The sequence below is a fragment of the Peromyscus eremicus genome, chromosome 12 (genome assembly GCF_949786415.1).
Source record: "Peromyscus eremicus chromosome 12, PerEre_H2_v1, whole genome shotgun sequence".
NCBI lineage: Eukaryota > Metazoa > Chordata > Mammalia > Rodentia > Cricetidae > Peromyscus > Peromyscus eremicus.
Window position 1 is genome coordinate 72536526 of NC_081428.1, and position 19959 is coordinate 72556484.

Here is a 19959-nt window from a genome sequence, read left to right on the forward strand (position 1 = left end):
GCTTGCTGCCTCCTTGAGCTCTTCTATGAGTGAGATGAGATGGGCTTGTTCAGTTTGGAATCCCACATGACCCACAAGAAGCATGGGAGGGCATCTCTGTGCCTGCCCCAGGGATTCTGTCTGCATGGAAAGCAGAAAGACGTCTGGCCTGCTTTCAATTGGCTCTCCTTGCAACTTCCTTTTTTATTTTTATCTTATATGTATGAGTGTTTTGGCTACATGAATGTGTGTGTACCACTTGTGTGCCTGGTGTCTGTGGAAGTCAAAAGAAAGCTTCAGATCCCCTGGAACTAGCGTTAAAGACTGTTGTGAGCGGCCATGTAGATGCTGGGAATCAAACCTGGGTCCTCTGCAAGAGCAGCTGTGCTCTTCACCACGCCGGCATCCCTCCAGCCCCTTGCAGTGTGACTGAGAGGGTTGAGTTAGATTTGAAGCCGTGAGTAAGCCAACCCTAGCTGCAGCCCTTGCTCTGCAGCTTCCTGGAGAAAAGCCTTCGGGGCATCAAGGCTCCCGAGAGCCTAGCTGACGGAGCTCCTGGGCCCACAAGTCTATAGCCTGACTCGGGCAGAGCCTAGTTCTCGGCCTCAGTGTGTCCAGATGGGGTTTCTCAAGAGTTTCTGGGCGCTTTCCTGGGAAAATGAATGTATCTTCATTTTGCCTCCCAACCTAACTCACGCTGAAGTATCCAAGGAGATGACCATGGTACATACAGGCCCTGGCACAGGCACCGATAGCTGCACTGATCCTCTTCTGCACCCTGGAAAACGTGGGTCATTGCCCAATCATGTAAAAATTCCACCAGAAAAAAGATGTGTAGAAAGGGATGTACTAACTTGTTAAGGTAATTAATATAGTTGACAGAAGGACAAATCATGGTTTTGTTGGTGATACAGATCCAATGTAAAGCCCATAGCTGCAAAAAGCCTCTGGTTATAGGAATGCTCTGTGTCCTCCTAAATCCAGAAATCCTAGGATATGAACTCACTGATCAGAGTGTGGCAAAGTATCCTGACCTGATGTATTTTCTGAAACACTCAGGTCCATCTTTAACTCATGCTTTAAAGTAGCTGCCCTACATTGCTGCAGTAATAATTACAGGATAGGTCAGGCTGTAAATCAGGCCTGAGCTAACATCATCAGTACCCACCCTCAGAGAAGGTTCCCTGTCTGAGTCTTGGGGCTCTCCAGTTGAGTTGTACACACCGTTGAGGTTCCTGTAGGCCCTGGCCTGCTACCATCTTTCAGGCTATACTTAAAAGGGCAGGAGAAGCAGAGCCAATCTTTGTCTCTAGGTCCCCTCCCAGGAGCCTCACTCCTTCCTATTTTGTACGTGTGAACTTGAATTACCAGCAGCATACAATCAGTTTACAAGCCATTTGTGGGGACATATAGAGGCCCCCTTGGTGGCTCTGGCCTTGGCAAGTTCACTGTACTTGCAGAAAGTCTGGTAATTGAGTCCTTTCCTTGTTATTACCATCCTTCCAGATATTGGTCTACAGTGGGCCCTCCTCTTCCCCCCCACCAGGCTCACACTGCACCACACCCCCAGCCACAGCCTGGGCTGACCCAGAGAGCCCTGGCCCTTGTGCTGTTTGTTAGCTATATACCATAGGCCTCCAGCTAGCCTGGGCCTCAGCGCTCAGCCCTGTGCAGTTTCTCTTGGGCTGCTGTGCAGTGCAGGGACTGATGGCATGTCCCTGAGGGTGACTTGGAATCCTGCAGCACTCTTCTTTTGTAGTTGTTTCAGAGGCTAAATAAACGAGCGTCAGCCCAGGGCGCAGAGCCCTCTGACCCTCGCCCTCATCCATCACGATAGTGAGGGCCTCTCACCCCGAACTTCCAAGGGTGGGGGCTTCTGCGGCTACGTTAACAAAGCCCAGAAAGTCCTTCTCACTGAGCTTGAAATTTCCCTGCCCGGAGGTTCTAGAAGATGACTGCTCCCAACAAGGAGTGACTTCAAGTCTTACCTTACGTGGAGGACACGAGGAAGAAGTCTGAGTCCATCCTCAGCTGCCCCAGGGTGCTGGTGGGGGCCAGTGGGTGTCATATGGTCCTTGCTCTGGACAGGATGTAGTGTAGGTGGAAATGCATGACTGTGAGTCCTGGGGGCTCAGCTGGACTGGTCTGGACTCCAGCTCCTCAGGTACTGGGCTGCCAGCCCCATGAGAGGGATGTGGGAGGCTGCTAAGATTATGGAAAGCCGAGGAACTGTTACTCCAGCTGGGCCGGCCCCACTGTGGGCATGGCTGGAGAGAGATGTTCCCACAGCCCTAACGCTCATTGGAGACAAGACCCTTTGGGAGCCAACAACTGCTATTCCCCACAGGCTAACTCCAGTCCCCGCCCTCTCCTTCTGGCTGGCTATGAGGATGGATCGGTAACCCTGTGGGACGTCTCGGAGCGGAAGGTGTGCAGCCGAATCGCCTGCCATGAAGAACCTGTCATGGGCCTTGACTTCGACTCTCAGAAGGCCAAGGGCGTCTCGGGCTCTGCCGGGAAGGTGCTGGCTGTCTGGAGTCTGGACAGCCAGCAGTCCCTGCAGGTCAGTGCACAGGCCCGGGCCTCATTTATCCTGCTCTGCACTAACAGTCTGATAGGCCGAAACAATATTTAGGCATGAAGAGGAGCGGCCGCAGTTCCCTAGCTAATTAATCACTCGGAGGCAGTAGGGGAGCCAGGACCAGTGGACGTGGGCTCACCACTCACATGGTTTGGGTTTCTCCTGGACCTCGGGTTAACAGCCATCAAGTCTTGTCCATCTAGAAAAAAGGCACGTAATGTCCAGGCCGACCAAACTCCTTTGTGAAAACTCAGAGGAATTTGGTCAGTAAGGAACTGATTAATCAAAGAAAAAAAAAGAAAGAAAAAAAAGAAAACTTATGGGCAAATCCAGCAAAGCCATGGCCCGATGGGATCTGTAAGCTGGTCCTGGGGAGACTGTTGCTCACAGGTCACAGGAAAGCCCACCAGGCAGTAAGGCCTTGGCTGGGCAGGGCTTGCTAGAGACAACCCCACAATGTCTCGTGGACCATCCCACTTGGAATTATCTCTGTCCAGGATTATCTCTGTCCCCTGGAGTGCAGCATAATGGGCCTAGCTGGCTTGTTCCCATTTGAGATGGAGGGACTGTGGCAGGGGCTGTGAAATAGGTATCCAGGACTTGGTTTTGTACAGGCCTGGCAAACTACAGGCTGCCAAGACCCTAGAGGTGGCCTGGGTACCCTGACCCAGGGTAGATAAGGAGCCTGTCACCAGGAGTCTCAGAAGACAGACCTGGCCTTGGCCAAACATTGGGAGCGGCCCTGGTGGGAGAGCTGCATGCCATATGGAGTATCATGTGGCCATAGCCCAGCTCCTGGCCTCCGTGGACCTGGCTAGGGGGCCATGCCAACCCTTCTTTGGGGCATGGTGGTCCAAGTTGCCTCAATCTAATAGGAGGCTTCAGAGGTCATTACTGCAGCCTTCCCAAAGTGGGAAAGAAGCCTTGCTCAGCCGCCTCATGCTGCCCAGCTCAAGCCTTGTAGCTGAGGATACTGTTTGCTTTGAACACATCAGGTCCAGGTCTAAGTGACTTACCACAGTTCCTGAAGCATGTGGATGGGGAAAGTCAGGGCTACGTTGGTGCTGCGCAGCACCCAGGGTCTTGAGGGCGTCACTAAACCCAGCGTATAAATTCGGGCCTTATCATGAGGTCATTCTGGGAAAGGGACTGATTGTGGACAGTAGATAGGGGGCCAAGGGAAGTCCTAGATCAGAAGGTGGCTGATGTGGAGTAGAACTGTAAGAGGTGCCCCAAAACAACATGCCATGGCTTGGGCACAGTGACTGTGGCCAAGGAGGTGCAGAGGCAGGAGTGCCTCCCTAGGAAGTAGAGACAGCATAGATAACTTGGCCTCCCCACCAGCAATGCCCAGGAGGAGAGGGAAAGTGGACAGTGAGGCCCACCGGTAAGGCAGGCACATATCCTAACTCTGAACATTGACCATCCCTGGCGGTCCAGCTGTGCTGGGCATATAGTGGATTGAGAGTAAAACTGTCCCTATGTCCAGCCATCCATCCTTCCCTCTGTCTGAGAGTTTCCTGCTGTGAAGGAAAGGGTGTCCAACCTGCAGAAGAGTCCCTAAGCCCTGAGAACCATGGCCTGCCTGTGAGCATAGGAGAAAGCACAGTACTCAACCACTGGATCTGTGTGCCAGAGTCCCCACCTCACTAGGTGCTGAGCCCGGCAGGTAGGCTTGGGGTCTCCTTCATACACCCGCTCCTGCCTCTGGCCTGGTAAAGGGTAGCAGCACCACCCTGTGGGGTCCAGCATCCATTCCTTTATGGTGTGACTCATCAGCCTGAAGGCAGAGGGCCGATGCCTAGGCAGCTCCTGTAAGATCTGTACAGCTCCGACTCAGGCCTCTTGTGCCCTGCACCTGGGAAGAGACCCTTCCAGCCCATGTCTTCTTGGGATCTCCCTACATGTTTGGGAAACAGCTGCTAGAACTTAAGGCTTAATTTATGGGCATGTCCCAGTCCAGAGATGAACTTTTACTCTACTAATGAATCGAAAAGTTAAAGCAGAAGGGGGACAGGGCGCTGCAGCCTGGAAGCAGTTGGGGTGAGGTGGGCAGGGCCTGGCTCCGCAGCTACATCAAAGGAGGGAGAGAGCCTCAGGCCCCCTGCTGAGCTCGCCTCCCTGCTCGGGAGGGTGAGAATGACTCCTGAGTCTGGTGAAGGTCCAGTGTTAGAGGCCCCGGAGATCCTGGTTCTGTAAAGCCCAGGCTTGGAAAAGGAAGCATCTGGTAATTTGCCAAGTCAAGCTGTTTGAGGTCATTCTTAACACCTGAGAGCCAGTGAGATGGCCTCCGGTCCACAGCATCCTTACTGGTGCCATGACAGCAAAACATGGCCGCCGGCCTTGGCCCAAACCCCACGTTGGTTCAGACGTGCTTTCCTCACATCCTCCTCCTAAGATCTCCGAGGAGCCCAAATCAATCTCCCAGCCACTCGGGACACAGATCCCTGGCTGAGGCGCCCGCAGCCTAGCATGGGTAATCAGAACCAGATGGTGCCGCGCCGAGCATTCCTGGCACCTGAGGTCATGAGTTGTAAGAGCCACTGGTGGCCAGAGATCCTTCTGGAGGGTCCTGAGCCCTGGCCGGGGCTGTCAGGGAGGGGCTACTATGACCAGTAGGATGCCTGCAGAGGACAACCTACCGGGGAGTGGCTGGGGAACCCCAGGGACGTTAGCTCACGCCTGCCTCCCTGAGGTGGCTCTGCTGCTGGCCGTCAGGTTTGGGCCTCAAGATACAGGTGGTACCCAGGCCCTGCTCTTTCCTCCACGTGGAATAGGGCCCACAGCCTTGAAGCAGGGATTGATTTACAGCCAGTAGTATTTTAGGTCGTTAAGTAATAACAAGACTCCCCTACCCAAGAGAGCCCTGGGCCAGAGCAGCCCAGTGTGCCAGCAGAGAGTCCCAGCCTTGTGTCCATCTGCAGTTCTGGTTGTGCTGCAGTCATGGCCTCACCAAAGCCACTGGGGACAGCTGGTCATCTCCACGTGCACCAGGAGTGCCTGTGCATACTGGAGCAGAACATGGGGTCTGCAGTGGGATCGTGGGTACAGTGCATACCACTGTCTGTATATGAGGAATATAGGAGCGCAGGGCCTTGCCACCCTTCCTTGCTCCTCAGATCTTCCCATACTCAGGAGCATGGCCTCCAGGGTGAGTGCTGGTCTTTCTCCAGTTGAGGTTCCTACCAGGCTCCCAGTCCTCCAGCTGGGCTGTTTCTACCTCCATGCTATGCCTGTTTCCAGGTGTGGATGAGGTAGAAGCGGACTTACTCCTAACCCAGAGGGCCATGCTTGGTCAGAGTCGGTAGTTTGGCCCCTCTAACATGAAGAACTCGTAGGGAGGCAGGAAAAAGTCAGTGTGAGGACTGCCCTCTGCCCCTGCACACCTCTTTGCCTCTGAGGATCACAGTCAGGGCTCTCTCGGACCCCCTCGTCAAGGCACAGACTACTTAGCAGCCAGGATAGGATAAAAGCTGCTCTCATCTCTCTGGGAATCAGCAGTGTTTAGTTCCTGGACAAGGAGTTAGCAAGGAAGTGTCCCCTGAAACAGAGCCCTGAGTAGGCCCTGCGTGGGTTCCAGGGGGCCCTCTGTGCCCAAAGTCCCCTCTCTACCTTGGCCAAGCCAGCATTCCTAGGGAGACAACGATAAAACAGTGTCAATCCATGCCGGGTGGTGGTGGTGGCGCACGCCTTTAATCCCAGCACTCGGGAGGCAGAGGCAGGCGGATCTCTGTGAGTTCGAGTTCCAGGACAGGCTCCAAAGCTACAGAGAGAAACCCTGTCTCGAAAAACCAAAAACAAAAACCAGTGTTAATCCAGTCTGCTGCATATGTTCCCGGACCCCAGACCCCCAGGACCGTAGATAGCACTTCAGTCTCAGGAGGAGCAGTGGGTCTGTCTGCAGGCATGGGTGGGCCCCACATGCGTGCTCAGGCGCACCATGCCACAGCATCTGCCCCACACACTGCCCCAGTGCAGGCTTTGAGTGCAGCCTGTGTATGGAGCCAGTGAGGACAGAGGACAGTGTAGAGGTGCCTTGCACACAGAGGACCCACCTGAGCTCTTGGACAGCTACGCTCTGTAGCCCTTTTAACTGCTTGTGCCCATATAAGGCTGGGGCTCTGCTGGGTGAGAACATAGAAGGCGGACAGAATATCCAGGCCACAAGAGACAGCAGAGGGTATCAGCAGCTCCATGAATTGGAGCCCAGCAATGGAAGGGCAGGGGAGGGCGTGGCAACAAGAAAGCTGGAGGAGGAGTTGCTGGTGGCACTGGTTGGGACCCAGACTTGTCATACATGAGCTGGTCACTTTGGATGGAACTGGGCAGTGACAGATTTTTACTGGGTGAAGTTCCTTCCATGTCTGTGGGGGTGAACTGGGTTGTGAATGGATGCTGGGTTTTGACAGATGGGTTTGTTGCCTCTCTGACTGACACAGGCTTCCTTCTTTTACTTGTGTGTTCATGTATGTACAGACGTATGTGCATGTGTCTGCGTGTTTGTGCAGGTAGAGGTTGACCTCTCGTATCCTCATCAGTCACTCTCCACTCTATTTTGTTTAAGATTTGTTTTATCTTAAAGTGTGTGTATGTGCATGTGAGCAGAAGCAGAAGTGGGTGTGAGATCCCCTAGAGCTGAAGTTCGTTACGGGCAGTTGTGAGTTGCCTGACGTGGGTGCGTGAGCAGTAGTACTTGTTCTTGACTGCTAAGTCATCTCTCCAGCCCCAGCCAGTCTCATTTTTTTGAGAAAGAGTCTCTTACTGAACCTGGAGCTCACCGGTTCACCTAGACTGGCTGTGAGCAAACCCCGGGATCCTGATGTCTCTGCCTCCCCAGTGCCGGGGTCACAAGCGCTCTCCACTGCTCTAGGTTTTTTATGTGGGTGCTGGCGGTGCAAACTCAGGTCCTCGTGCTCGCTTAACCAACACTTTGTACCAGAGGGGCTGTCTCTACAGCCCTGGATTTTCCCCTTGACTGTTAATCTAGAAAATGCAGTTGTTTTCCCGTTAATATCAAAGCAGTGAAGTAAAGCCTGCCGTGGCAGTGTGCACCTGTGGTCTCAGCTTTCCGGAAGCCGAGGAATCGGACCGTTCCTGCCAGATAGTGAGACTCCGTCTCGAAGACTAGTTCTAAGATAACCCCCTGCAGCGCATGTTTTCTTGCTGGCTTGGCTGGGTCGGTTTGGGTGTGCCGTTGACTGGCACCCAAGCTTTTACCACATGGTTCTGCTGGTGGGATTGAGGGGCTAGGAGCTGCAGAAGAGGTCCCTGCCCTCCTGCTCAGAGGCTAAGTCTGGGCAGGAATTAACTTCTTTATTGCTGTTGTGCTGCAGAGCTAGAGGTCTGGGGTGGGAGACCTGGAGCCTCCTGTTGCCCCTCCACACGCTCTTGGCCTGAGCGGCTTCAGTCTGCATGCTGGGCTTGGGGCGGGAGACATCTTTTTCTAGACTTTTAACTTCAGGTGTGAAGGTCTACATATTTGTCTGATGAACATTTTGTAGTTGTTGGTGACTGGTAAGTGAATGTCAGCCACATTCTTTAGTCCCGTCCTCGTCTCTTCTTACTGTCCTTGGGCACATGGCACCTGTCAGCCTCAGTTCCTCTGCCTGTGCTCCCATGAAGTTGCCCTGGAGCTGGTTCCCATACTGCCAGGTACCATCACCCCTCGTTTTTTAGGTGGACCCTGTATTCGTTTGTTCTCTGGCCTCTAAGCTGATTGGAGTGTTTTTTATGGTTCCAAATGTTTGGTTCCCCACCCCACACCCCAGTTATCTTCTAGTTTTCAAATTCTAACTTAATTACGTTGTGGTCAGAGAAACAAGGTCTGAATGATTTCAGTTCTTTGAAATGCAGAGGGCTGGTTCAGTTTGCATCAGTGGCCCACATGTGCTTGAGAAGAAAATGTCTGTCTCTCCAGACACACAGCTGTACACGTAGATGCCTGCCTAGGCACACATGTGGCCAAGGCCCTGAGGTACAGGAGAACCTCCCACTGGCCCTCTCCCTCCTCTCTTCCCTGTTCCCATCGTTTCTTGCTTTATGCATTGGAAGGCTAGCTTAAGAACAGCCAATAAAGTAATTATCTTCCTAGTTTTCTTCAGTCACCGTCTAGAAGAGCAGTCTGTCCACCGGCTGTTAGTGGGGCTCACACCGAGTTTCCTATGTGGGTTTTAGTTTTTCTTAGTCCTGACCCTTCAAGTTGTAGCTGTGTCTTATGAAGCTAGCTTTTGCCCTACTGATGCTTTCTTTTTCTTTTTCATTCTTTCATAGATTTTCTTTTCTTTTAAATTTTTATTTTTCGTTATTTTTTTTAAATCTTTTACTTTATTTGCATTGGTGTTGTGCCATGGGTGTTGGATCCCCTGGAACTGGAATTACAGACAGTGTGAGCTGCCATGTGGGTGCTGGAAACTGAACCTGGGTCTTCTGGAAGAGCAGGCAGTGCTCTTAACCACTGAGCCATCTCTCCAGTCCCTCTTTTAAATTTTTAAAAGATTTTTATTTTATGTATGTGTCTCTGTCTGTTAACCATGTTGTGCAATGCCGGCAGAGGACAGAGGGCGACAGTCTCCCTGAAAATGCAGTTACAGATGGCTGTGAGCTAACATGTGGGTGCCGGGAATCAAACCTGGGTCCTCAGGAAGAACAGTGAGTACTTTTAATGGCTGAGCCATCTCTCCAGCCCCTTATTTTAATTTTTGAGACAGATTCATGCAGCCTACACTGCCAAGATGACTGAACTCCTGATCCTGCCCCTAAGTACTGGGATGACATATGTACCACACCAGCCCAGAATGTCTCATTTTATACCATAACAGTCCTGGGTTTTTGTTGTTTGAAATGTAGGGTTTCTCTATATAGCTCTGGCTGTCTTGGAACTTGCTATAGACTAGACTCAAATTCGCAGAGATCTGCCTGCCTCGGCCTCCCAAGTGCTAGAATTAAAGGCATGTGCCACCATGCCTGGCATGCTGGGACATTCTTGAATGGTAGCCCTCCTCCCATAAATTAAGGCCATGTTTCAGTCCTTTGGTAAGATCTCAAGGTGGCCAGTGTGGTGGCCTCTGAATGTATGTGAGTCGGTTCTGATGCACCTGTGCTCTGGAAGGGCCTCTGTGGGGCCCAGAGTCCTGGATCCCACCTGCATGGGCTGTTGGCAGGTCAACCCCAGCCTAGATATCTCCCAAAGTGGATCCCATACAGGTTTCTTAGACATTATGTCTTTGTTTTTTGAGACAGGGTGGGTCTCTGTGTAGCCCTGGCTGTCCTGGAACTCCCACTGTAGACCAGGCTGGCCTGGAACTCAGAGGTCCACCTGCTTCTGCCTCCTGAGTGCTGGGATTAAAGGCGTGTGCTACCACTATCTGGTGTGTCTTTGTTTTAGTCTTCAGAGCCAAGTCTGGTGCCTCATGTCTACAATCTCAGCACTGGAAGTGGAGCCAAGACCATCAGGAGTTCAAAGCCAGTCTTGGCTACATAGTGAGCTCAAGATCTACCATGCCCAGCCTAGATCTTTTTTCATGTGATTTATTCTTTGATCCATAACTTCTTTAGAAGAAATTAGCTAATCTCCAAATACTTGTTGATTTTGTAGGTATCTTTAATCTAGTTAATCCTGTTGTCAGTCTCAGTGTTTATGAACGCATGGCCTGATTTTGGTCCTGTGTGTGGCATTGTCTGTGAGAGCAGACCTCACACACCTAGAGAAGACAGGTGCAGTGCCGATGTTGGGCAATTTTATGTCAGCTTGACATGGGTCATATAAGCCAGTCTGTAGTTCAAGTCCTTACTGATTCGGGCTGCAGTCTAGTTTTCTACCAGTTCCTGAGCAAGGGGCTCGGGACCCTGTCCTCCTGTGCCTAGTCACCCTTCATTTCTGCCACTTGTTTCATGATCTTTGAAGCGTTTCAGATGCTTGCTTCCTCCGTACAAATGGCCCATTCTTCCTGAGGTTATATGTAGGGGGGTGTGTGTCTGTGTGTGTCTGTGTGTCCGTGTGTGTTGTATGTAAGTGTGCCAGAGCAGGGGAGGGGGGAGGAGAGAGGGAGAGAACACTTGGGATGGAACCCAGGACTTCCCAGGTGCTAGGCAAGCCCTGCTACCGAACTGTACCCAGCCTGGAGTGTCTCATGGTGCTCTTTGTCTTGAAAACGGCCTGAGCTGATACTGAACAGCAGCCTCTGCTTTCTTAGCTTTGCTCTTTGACGGTACATCTTTTCCATGCTTCTGCCTTCAGCATGTCTTTATGTGTGTTTGAAAAATTATCTTTATGGATAACATGTTATTTCTTGTCCTTTTTTTCTGGACAAGAGCTCACCGTGTAGCTCTGGCTTGCCTGGAATGCTGGCCTTGAACTCACAGAGCTCTTCCTGCCCCGGCCCCCTTCGTGATGGGATTAAAGGTGTGCACCACCACACCAAGCTGTGTGTTGCTCTGTTTAATGCTGCCTGACCATCACTGATTCCTAGTTGGGGCCTTTGGTGCGTTTGTCTTGGTGTTCTGGTTGGGAGAATTCGCGGTCCTCTGGCTGCCCGTCTTTAACCCTCTGCTGCTCTTTGTCTTCTGTTTGTCCACGCTGGTCCAGTACCTCTGCACCTGTGTTCTCAGACATGTTCTCAGACATGCGCCGTGAGGTCTGTCGCTGCTATCACCTCGGCTTCTGCATACATCCATCTTATATTAATTTTGCTTTAAACAGTTTTTTTAAGCTTTGAAATACAGTATTTTTTAAGTTTATTTTTTAGTTTTTGTTTCTGTGTTGCGTATGAGTGTATCCCATGTACACAAGTGCCAGCGGAGCCCAGAAGAAGGCATTGGATCCCTGGAGCTGGAGTCACAGGTGGCTGTGAGCCACCAGGTGGGTGCTCAGGAGCAGCCAGTGCGCTCTTCCTGCTAAGCATCCCTGCCCCACCACAGACATCACACGTCCACACACGCACTCACACACAGAGTGTCTGATATTTATCAGCAGCTGCCACCTCTGGCACTTTCCTGTAGGCCCAGGTCCTATCCAGAGTTTAACCCCTTTATCTGGAAGAAGACATTTTTTATTTATTTTGTGTGCTTGTGTGCTGTGCGTGTGCACTGTGAACATGCAGAAGTCAGAGGAAAGCTTGCAAGAGTAGGTTTTCTCCTACCTGTGGGTCCCAAGGATCACAGGCTTGGTAGCAAGCACCTTTGTTCTCTGAACCAGCTCATTGGCCCAGTTCACTTTTTTATAAAAAATTTCTACTCAGTTATTAGCCCTGTCCTATCCATTTTATTCTAATTGATATTTTTAGTTCTATATTTTTATTCTTTTTATAATTTTTACTCTGTAATAATAATTCCTGTCTGCTTAATTCATATAAATAATTTTATAATTATCTTGACTTATTTTTCTTTAGGTTTTTTTGTGTGTGTAGTGCGCGTGTGTTTGTGTATGCTTGTTCACATGTGTATGGACATGTGTGTCCATATATGAGCATGCACATGTGTTTGCAGCCCTAACGTTGACATTGAGTGTCCTCCTTGATGATTCTCCACCATTGCTGAACCCAGAGCTCCCCAGTTCTAACTAGACTAGCTAGCCAGCTGGCCCAGAATCCTCTGTCTCTGCGTCCCAAATACTGGGATTACAGGTAGGCTGCTCCACCTTCCCAGTGGCCGCCCTACCTTCCTGGGTTTTCCATGGGTCCCAAAGATTCACACTCAGGTTGTCACACTTGGCACCATGTGCACGGCCCTTTTCCTTTCATAGACATCTTTCTTTATGTTTGGTACCTGCACCGTTTGGGGGATCAGTTTCTACTGACGGGATTTTCCCTTGATTATGGAACATGTAGTTCTGCCTTTCTGTGTCTAGTAAGTACTGCTAATGTGGTAGACATTGTAAATGTGTGTGTTGAAGACACTGGATTCTGTTATTTTGTGCCGATGCTCATTTGCCTCTTCTCTAGTGTTTAGTGGCTGGCTGGTCACATTGGACTTGTGTGGACATGGCTTCATGCTGCATTGGGGCAGGTTTGTGGAAAAGCCGTCTCAACCGCCTTCATTGTGGTGGCATTGAAACCCCAGATTCCCTTAGACTCTGCCAGGCCTGGCTTCCCACTTTGTTAGATATCTAGAGAAGGCTGCACTCCTAGGTTGGATCATTATTTCTGATGTGAGGCCTGGTGGCTCAGCCCGTCTTTAGCTCTCACTGTTGACCTCTCACCCTGCCACAGCCTCTCTCTGGTAAACCTATCATCTGCTGTGATGACATACAGAGCCTAGACCTCAAACAAGGTCTTCTAGGAAACACACATCTAGTCCTCAGTCCCCAAAACATCACGTCTCCCTTCATTCCACCACCTCAACCTCACAGATCTCAACCTTCTAGCTGCCCCAGATTTTTATTTGTCTCCTCAACTTAATGTGACTATTATATTCTAGCTAGATTTTGTCCCCAGGCAGAGAATGCCAGGGCCCCACCCTGCCTGCTGTCCAGGACCTGTCAACAATTACCTTGTGTGTTTTGTTCCCCTTCATGATTGTTTCCAACAAGATGACTAGTTAGGCATTGGGCACTTTATTGTAACCACTTTATGAAGGACGAGCCTGTTTGCTGGATGCAGTCACAACCCCTGAGTGTGAACTGTACCTTTGGTCAGTGTTAGGTACCGAGTTTTATCTTACTTACTGCCTTGAGTTTGGAACCCAAATGATCCCCGCTTCTCTCACTCGGCCTGGCTTATCGGATGCGTGGCTCTTTGAGGTCCTTCTGCACATAGCTCAGATTTGATTTAACCTTGGATGGAATTCAGTCTTTAAAGTCGGAGAATATTTATACTTTTATTGCTCTGGTATTATCATATACAGATATGCAAAGCAAATACCAGAAAACCAAGCATCTCTTCTCAGGTGGAAGAGGAGAAGGAATGTGCGGAGTTGCCATCATTTATGGTAGGGGTCAGATCATCTCAGATGTAAGGTCAAACAACGAGCGAGTCCTCAGCAGCACCCCATCTTTCTCATCACCGCCCATGCTTCTGCTAGTTACATAACTGGTTCTCCTAGCCATAATCCCCATGTCTTGGACCTAATCCTGTAGGTGAGCAGATGAGTGCTGTCTGCCAGACCGTTCACTACAGTCCTCTAGCCATCTCCTGCAAGACTGGAGATAATCTTCTCGTTCTTCCAGAAGGACTTACAGGAGCAATATTCTTTCAGCTCTTACATGTTCAAAAATGTTTGTCTACTGTTTTCACAGTTGAGTGACAGTTTGGCTGGATATAAAACTCTTGGACCATGTTCCCCCTCTGCCTGTATGAGCATTGCTCCGCTCTCTGCTGGCACACATGTAGCCCTGGAACTTCCTGGTGACAGCTTCTGCTGTGCCCTCATCTTCCATGTGATTTTTTTTTTTTTGGCCTGGTTATTGGAAGGTCTCTCTTTACTCTTAGCCCTAATAATTTTAGAGCATATCTTACTTTTGAGTGCTCTTCTGTTGCCCTCCATGTTTTCTGTGGTGCATTGTAACTGTTTTGTGCTCACTTGGTTTATTTTCTGATCTTCCTGCCCTCCTGAGCCCCATCCTACCTCATTCAAGGTCTCCATTGGTGCTCATTCCCTTTATCATCCTTGCCGTCCTCCATCCTGAGCCCTGCCAAGTCCCACCATGAGCTTCAAGAATAGCCTACTTCATCGGGTTGTGTTGTGTTAATTTGTAGGTCAGTTGCTCTGTGACCATTTCTGCTCAATCCCATGGGTACTGTCATTCGTTTTTCCTTGTATCTCCTTCCTTCCTCCCATTTTAAAGCAAAATCTCACTATGTAGACCAGCCTGGCTTCAGACTCACAGAGACCACCTGTCCCTCTTCCTCCAGAGTGCTAGGATTAAAGGCACGGGCCACCATGCCCAGCCTCCTTGTCATCTTTGTGGAGATGAACATTGTCTACAAAGGGAGATGTGTTCCTGTAAGAAGGCACTGAAGACAAAGAGACTAACAGAAAGCTTGTGGCTCAGAGGCAGGCCGCTCACAGGAACAGAGCTGTCAAGTGGCCTTCAGAGTACAGGGTAGGCCTGTGTAACAAGAGGGCTGCCTTCATTACTGTAGCAAAGAACCTGAGGCATGGTAGGCCTGTGTAACAAGAGGGCTGCCTTCATTACTGTAGCAAAGAACCTGAGGCAGGCTAACTTATAAAGGAATTTTTTATTTAACCTGAAGTTCTGGGTTTAAAATCTGGGTGGCCGCATTGGTCTTGCATTTGGCAGGGCGCAGTGATGAGTGGCACTGTGGAGAGTATACAGAGGAATAGACCGCACTGACAGCAGAGCCGGAGAAACGGGGTCCATAGCCAGTGAGGAGCACATCTGGATTCCTTCTTCCTCCTCCAGTGCTGTTTCCCTCTCCCTGCACCTTACTCCATTTTCTATTACAAAATGCCTGAGACTGCTAAGCCTGGGTAGTGTCTAAAGAATAGAGGTTTAGGGCCAGAGAGATGGCTCAGTGGTTAAGAGTACTAGCTGTCCTTGCAGAGGGCCCAAGTTCAATTCTCTGTAGCTCCTGTCCTAGGGGATCCGATGCCCTCTTCTGGCCTCTTTGGGCCCTACACACACATAGTACACAGATTATGTGTGCAGGCAAAACACTCAAATACATAAAATAAAAATAAAATTGTTATTTAAAAATGAGTTTATTTGGCTAGTGATGCTGAAGTCCAGGATGCTCAAAAGCCTGCGTCTGCTGAGTTCCAGTCACAACATGGGGACTATCCCTAGACAAGACAGAACAGGTCTCCTCCTCCGAGAAAGCCACTAATAGGCCTCGTCATCTCACATATCCTTAATTCCCTGCCAAATAACCTACCTTAGATAGCACTAATAGGTGAGTTTGAGAATTGGGTTTCTGACTGTGACTTCTTGAGGAACATAGTCAAGCCACAACACCCCGTCCACTCTGCCACTCCCTTCTCTGGGCAGTCCAAGAACCCCTTCCCTGTTTCGGGGTCTCATTTGACTCGGTGTGACTGTTGATGGAATTTGCATCACCCACATTCCACAGACTTGAGTGGAGGTTCCTCCAGGAGAAATGTTGACTGTGCTCCTCCACGCTGAGAACCCAGGACCTGGCCTCCCGGGCTCCTCCAGGGCTAGAGTTGTCTAAGCAGCCTGCGGAGGGGCACAGCCCCGTGGCCTTGTATGTGCTTAGGGGAGCCCCTGCTGTGATCTTGGGGTTGAGGAAGAGGCCGGATGGACAAGAATGAGTAGCTGTCACAGAGCCTATGGCAGAGTAGGGCCAGGGAAGGGATATTTGTGGCCAAGGACTGCAGCAGACCCAAGGGCAGCCTAATTCTTCTTTCCTTGCCCGCTTACAGGTGTACAAGACTCAGGAACTCACCAATCCTGGGATTGCCGAAGTCACCATCCGGCCAGACCACAAGATCTTAGCCACAGCAGGCTGGGACCATCGCATCCGTGTGTTTCACTGGAGGACAATGAAGCCACTGGCTGTTCTGGCCTTCCACAGCGCCTCCGTGTACTGCGTGGCCTTCGCCACCGATGGCTTGCTTGCTGCGGGGTCCAAGGACCAGCGTATCAGCATCTGGTCACTCTACCCCTGCCCGTGACCTCGCTGTCGGACGCTGCTGTCTTACCCCAGTGTTGACCTGGCCCTGTGGAAAGTCCTCAGGGGCCTCTGAGGACGGCAAATGGTGGCCAAAGGTCTGTGGAAGCCACTTTCTTCCTAAGGTTCTCTGTTCATTCAGATGACAGTACCTGATGACAGACACCTGGCCCTGTAGCTTGGACCTGGTAGGATGGCCAGCCTGAACATATTTGACAATAAATTTCCCATTGCCGACCTGAAGGCTCAAGGTGGGAACTGTCCATGGAGATGTCCCTGTGTTCTCCCCTTAGAGTCAGAGCAGTCAGATTCCAAGCAGGCCCGTCATCAGTCTTACTCTAAGCAGGCAGTTCTGGGTGCAGGTACTCAGGGCTTGGCCTTGGGAGCCTGTCAGTCCCACAGTGGCTGTCCGCCACATCCCCTTGGCTTGTCCCAGAAATGTTCAGGAACTCCTGACACCCAAGGCCAGGATGAGGAAAGGATGAAACTGAGCTCCCTAAAGGGGTGCGGGAGTGGCTTGATGGGGTAACCAAGTGGCCAGGGAAGGAGGCACTGTGGAATGCAGTGCAAGCCAGACAGAAGACCAAGAGAGGAGGCACTAGCCTCTGAAGGGACAAGGTAAAGGGGACAGCCCAGAAACCAGCTGAGACAGGCCACAAGCCAGAGCCCTCTGTAGTGCCCAGGGCACAAGCACAGCCATAAGGAACGTGGCCTTACTTAGGAGTGAGTGCCAAAGCCTCTTTGAGCATGTGGCTGACTGGTGAGCCGCCTCTGAGGTAGTGTCGACAGGTTGGGGGTTGTAGACTGCAAAGTGAGGACGCAGCTGAGGAGGGGGGACCTTGGACCTTGCTTTAGAAGAATTCTGTACCCTGAAGAGCTGGAGCACCCCAGTGCTGCCCTGCCAGGCACTGCTGACCTTAAGAGTCCCAACTCCACTCTGGGACTCTGTTCTATGAGCAAACTCTACACATAGCCTGCCGAGGCCCAATGTGTCTGTGCCACAGCCTGATGTCCCCAAGCTCGGGGCATGTGTGGGAGGGAGGACAGCGAAGGAGTGTGTGGTCCGGGTCAGATCTATGCAGCACAAACTATGGCTTGGTGTCACAGCCCCAGGGCCAGAGGAGGCTCAGTTGGATCGGTGCCAGGTTGGTTAAACACAGTCCAAGGGGTGTCCGTAATGGGAAGCGAAGAAGCCCAGTTGGAAGAGGAAATGGTTGGGAGATGGGAACATGACCTTCTTCAGGTGGGTCGGGAGGATGTTCCTTTTGCCCCACACTGAGGGAGGCAGTTGCCAGGGGAGCCCAGCGTCTTCAGAGGGCTTCATGGTTGCTTCTCTCTGTATGCCTGTGAAAGGTATGGCTCCAACTGAAGCCATGAGATGTTACCACAGCAACTGCAGCCTCAGCTTAGAATTTCTAAATGCAGTGGGGATCTAAGCTGCCAATGTATAAAAGGTGGCACTTAGTCGCCAAGGACAGGCGGGAATGCTTCTGCAATAGGCTATGAATCGGGAACTGCCCCCAGCAGAATCTGACCAGCAGAGGTCTGTGACCGGGCTGACTGTCCTGGAGTCCCTAGAGACAGGGCGGGCCAACTTGATACACATAGGCAGAAGCGTGCAGATCTGTGAGCAGTCTGACCCTGGTCACCAAAGCAGCCCTTGACCATAGGCACAGGCCTCTTCACTCTTTGAAGAAAGTCCCTGCTAGAGTAGTAGCAAGACACACTGCTCATCCCTCTCCCAGACTCCCCCAGGGGACCTGACACCCTGTCCCAAGTGTCCTGTTTGTGTTACCCTGTTTAAGTTCTGATACCAAGTCCCTAAATATTAGGCCCTGTAGCTTTGAGCATCTGAAATTTGGACAAGGCCCCAAGTTTCTCAAGGTAAAGGGTGGGGTGCCTTGGCCTCTCCCTACCCTCTTCCAGAGTTTCTAAGGGAGGAAGACGGACAAATGAAGGAGAGGGGGGATGTCAGAGCTTCCTGTGTGTCTTGGGCAGGGAGAAGCAGGAGCTTGCCTCTTACAGTCCCAGTGTGAACTGTTCCCATCAGCCCCTGTGTCTGAACGCTTCGTCCCCAGATGGTGGCGGCAGTTGGGAAGGTTGTGGACCTTCAGGAGGGAGAGACTCTGGAAGAGGTGCGTCCTCCCCACTGCCCTTCCTGACTAGTGCAGTGTGACCTACCACTTCACCACGTGAACTGTGTACCCTCAAAACCATAACCCAGATAAACCCTTCCTACCTTGAGGTGCTGCTGTGCAGGTATTCCTTGTCACAGTGATGCAACTTACACAGCCGCTCTCCATCCCCAGGGAGCCCAAGGCAGGAGTGGAGAGTCAGACAGTCAGAGCTGTCCATGTTGTGGGATAATCTTTTTGTACACTGTGGAAATGTGTCTCTGCCTAAGGCACCTTCTGATTGGTTTAATAACGAGCTGAATGGCCAATAGCTAGGCAGGAGAGGATAGGCGGGATTTCCGGGGAGAAAGAGGAGCTGAGGAAGAATCTGAGGCTTGCGGGATTAAGCCAGCGAGCCTCAGTATGGAGCAGTAACGAGCCACATGGCAGAACATACATTAATATAAATGGGTTAATTTAAGTTATAAGAGCTAGTTGGGAACAAGCCTAAGCTAAGGCCAGACTTTCATAATATTAAGTCTCTGCCATTATTTGGGAACTGGCAGTACAAAGGAAGTCGGACAGCTTTGTAGGGCACAGGCTAGTGCTTCAGTGGCCCCTTAAGAGAAGTTGCGGCGGAGCCTGAACTTTAATCCCAGCACCTGGGAGACAGAGGCAGGTGGATCTCTGAGGCCAGGCCATCTTGGGCTATGAGGAAAGACCTGGTCAAAGATTGTGTATGTGTGTGTGGGGGGGGGAGCAGGGTTTTAGGAAAATTGGGGAGCCCATTTATGAGTGGGAAAGATAGCCCCGTTCTTTTCCGTGCCCAGACCGTGGTGTGGTACCCCAGCAGCACCGTGCAGCGCTGCCCTTCAGTTGCCTTTCCCCAGCATCTTTGGAGATGATCTCCCAGCCTGTGTGGGTCACTATGGCTGCCTCAGGAAGCCTAGCTCTGCTGAACTTTCCCCACCCCTTCCTGCCACACACCTGGAGGTGGCAGCCAGTGCGCAGCGCCGTGGGTTTCCTGGGACCCTTCTGTCCATGGCCTGGTGGTTAGAGAGCTGCTTCCTCCGCATTGGACCGTCCTCTCCCGCCTCCGAGGAAGGCGGCTCACAGGACTCATTCTAAGACTCTCAAGGCCCCTCCCCAAAGCTACAGGAAGCAGTATCAGTTACTGGGGAGAGAGCACTCTCCAGTGGCGCTGCCTGCAGGTCGGACAGGGAGCTGCAGGCATGCAGATGCCTGCTGATGGAGAGATCCCCAGTGCTGGCATGGGTCATCTCAGCTGCCTTTGCGCCACCTACGCTTCTGCAAGTAACTCCAGTGAAGTCATTGGTTCACTAAGGCAGACGCGGGTGAGACGCTTTCTTTTCCTATCTGTGTCCAGTGTGGGGTGGATAGATGCTTGTACATGTCTCCCCAGGAAAAGGCGTACCACAGAGGGAGTGGGATGTGGAAGAACCACAGCACCTATCTGTACATGGGATGCTCTGGGTACTCCTGTACTCAGTACATGGTCTGCATGATGGGGGCCGTGTAGATCCAACCCTGTAGTTTCTTTCCCAAGCCCAAAACTTGCTGTTTTCTTTCTTGTGTCCTTTGGGAGTCATTTTAAATCGCATCGTCCACATTGGCTGAGCCATGAGGCCTCCATGAAAGTGGTCCCTGTGTCTGGGCAGACAGCGGCTTCCTATCAGTT

The 19959-nt window shown here is 51.3% G+C and overlaps 1 protein-coding gene across 2 annotated transcripts in view; it reads left to right on the plus strand.

Annotated features, from left to right (window-relative positions):
- Gnb1l (G protein subunit beta 1 like) overlaps positions 1-16323 on the plus strand; it is a 78784-nt gene extending 62461 nt beyond the window's left edge. For both annotated transcript variants that reach the window (XM_059277335.1, XM_059277336.1), the window contains 2 exons: positions 2327-2542; positions 15899-16323. In XM_059277335.1, the coding sequence (XP_059133318.1) occupies positions 2327-2542; positions 15899-16150 (468 nt within the window). In that variant the 3' untranslated portion in view covers positions 16151-16323. The remainder of the gene's footprint in view (positions 1-2326; positions 2543-15898) is intronic.
- Positions 16324-19959: the final 3636 nt, after the last annotated feature.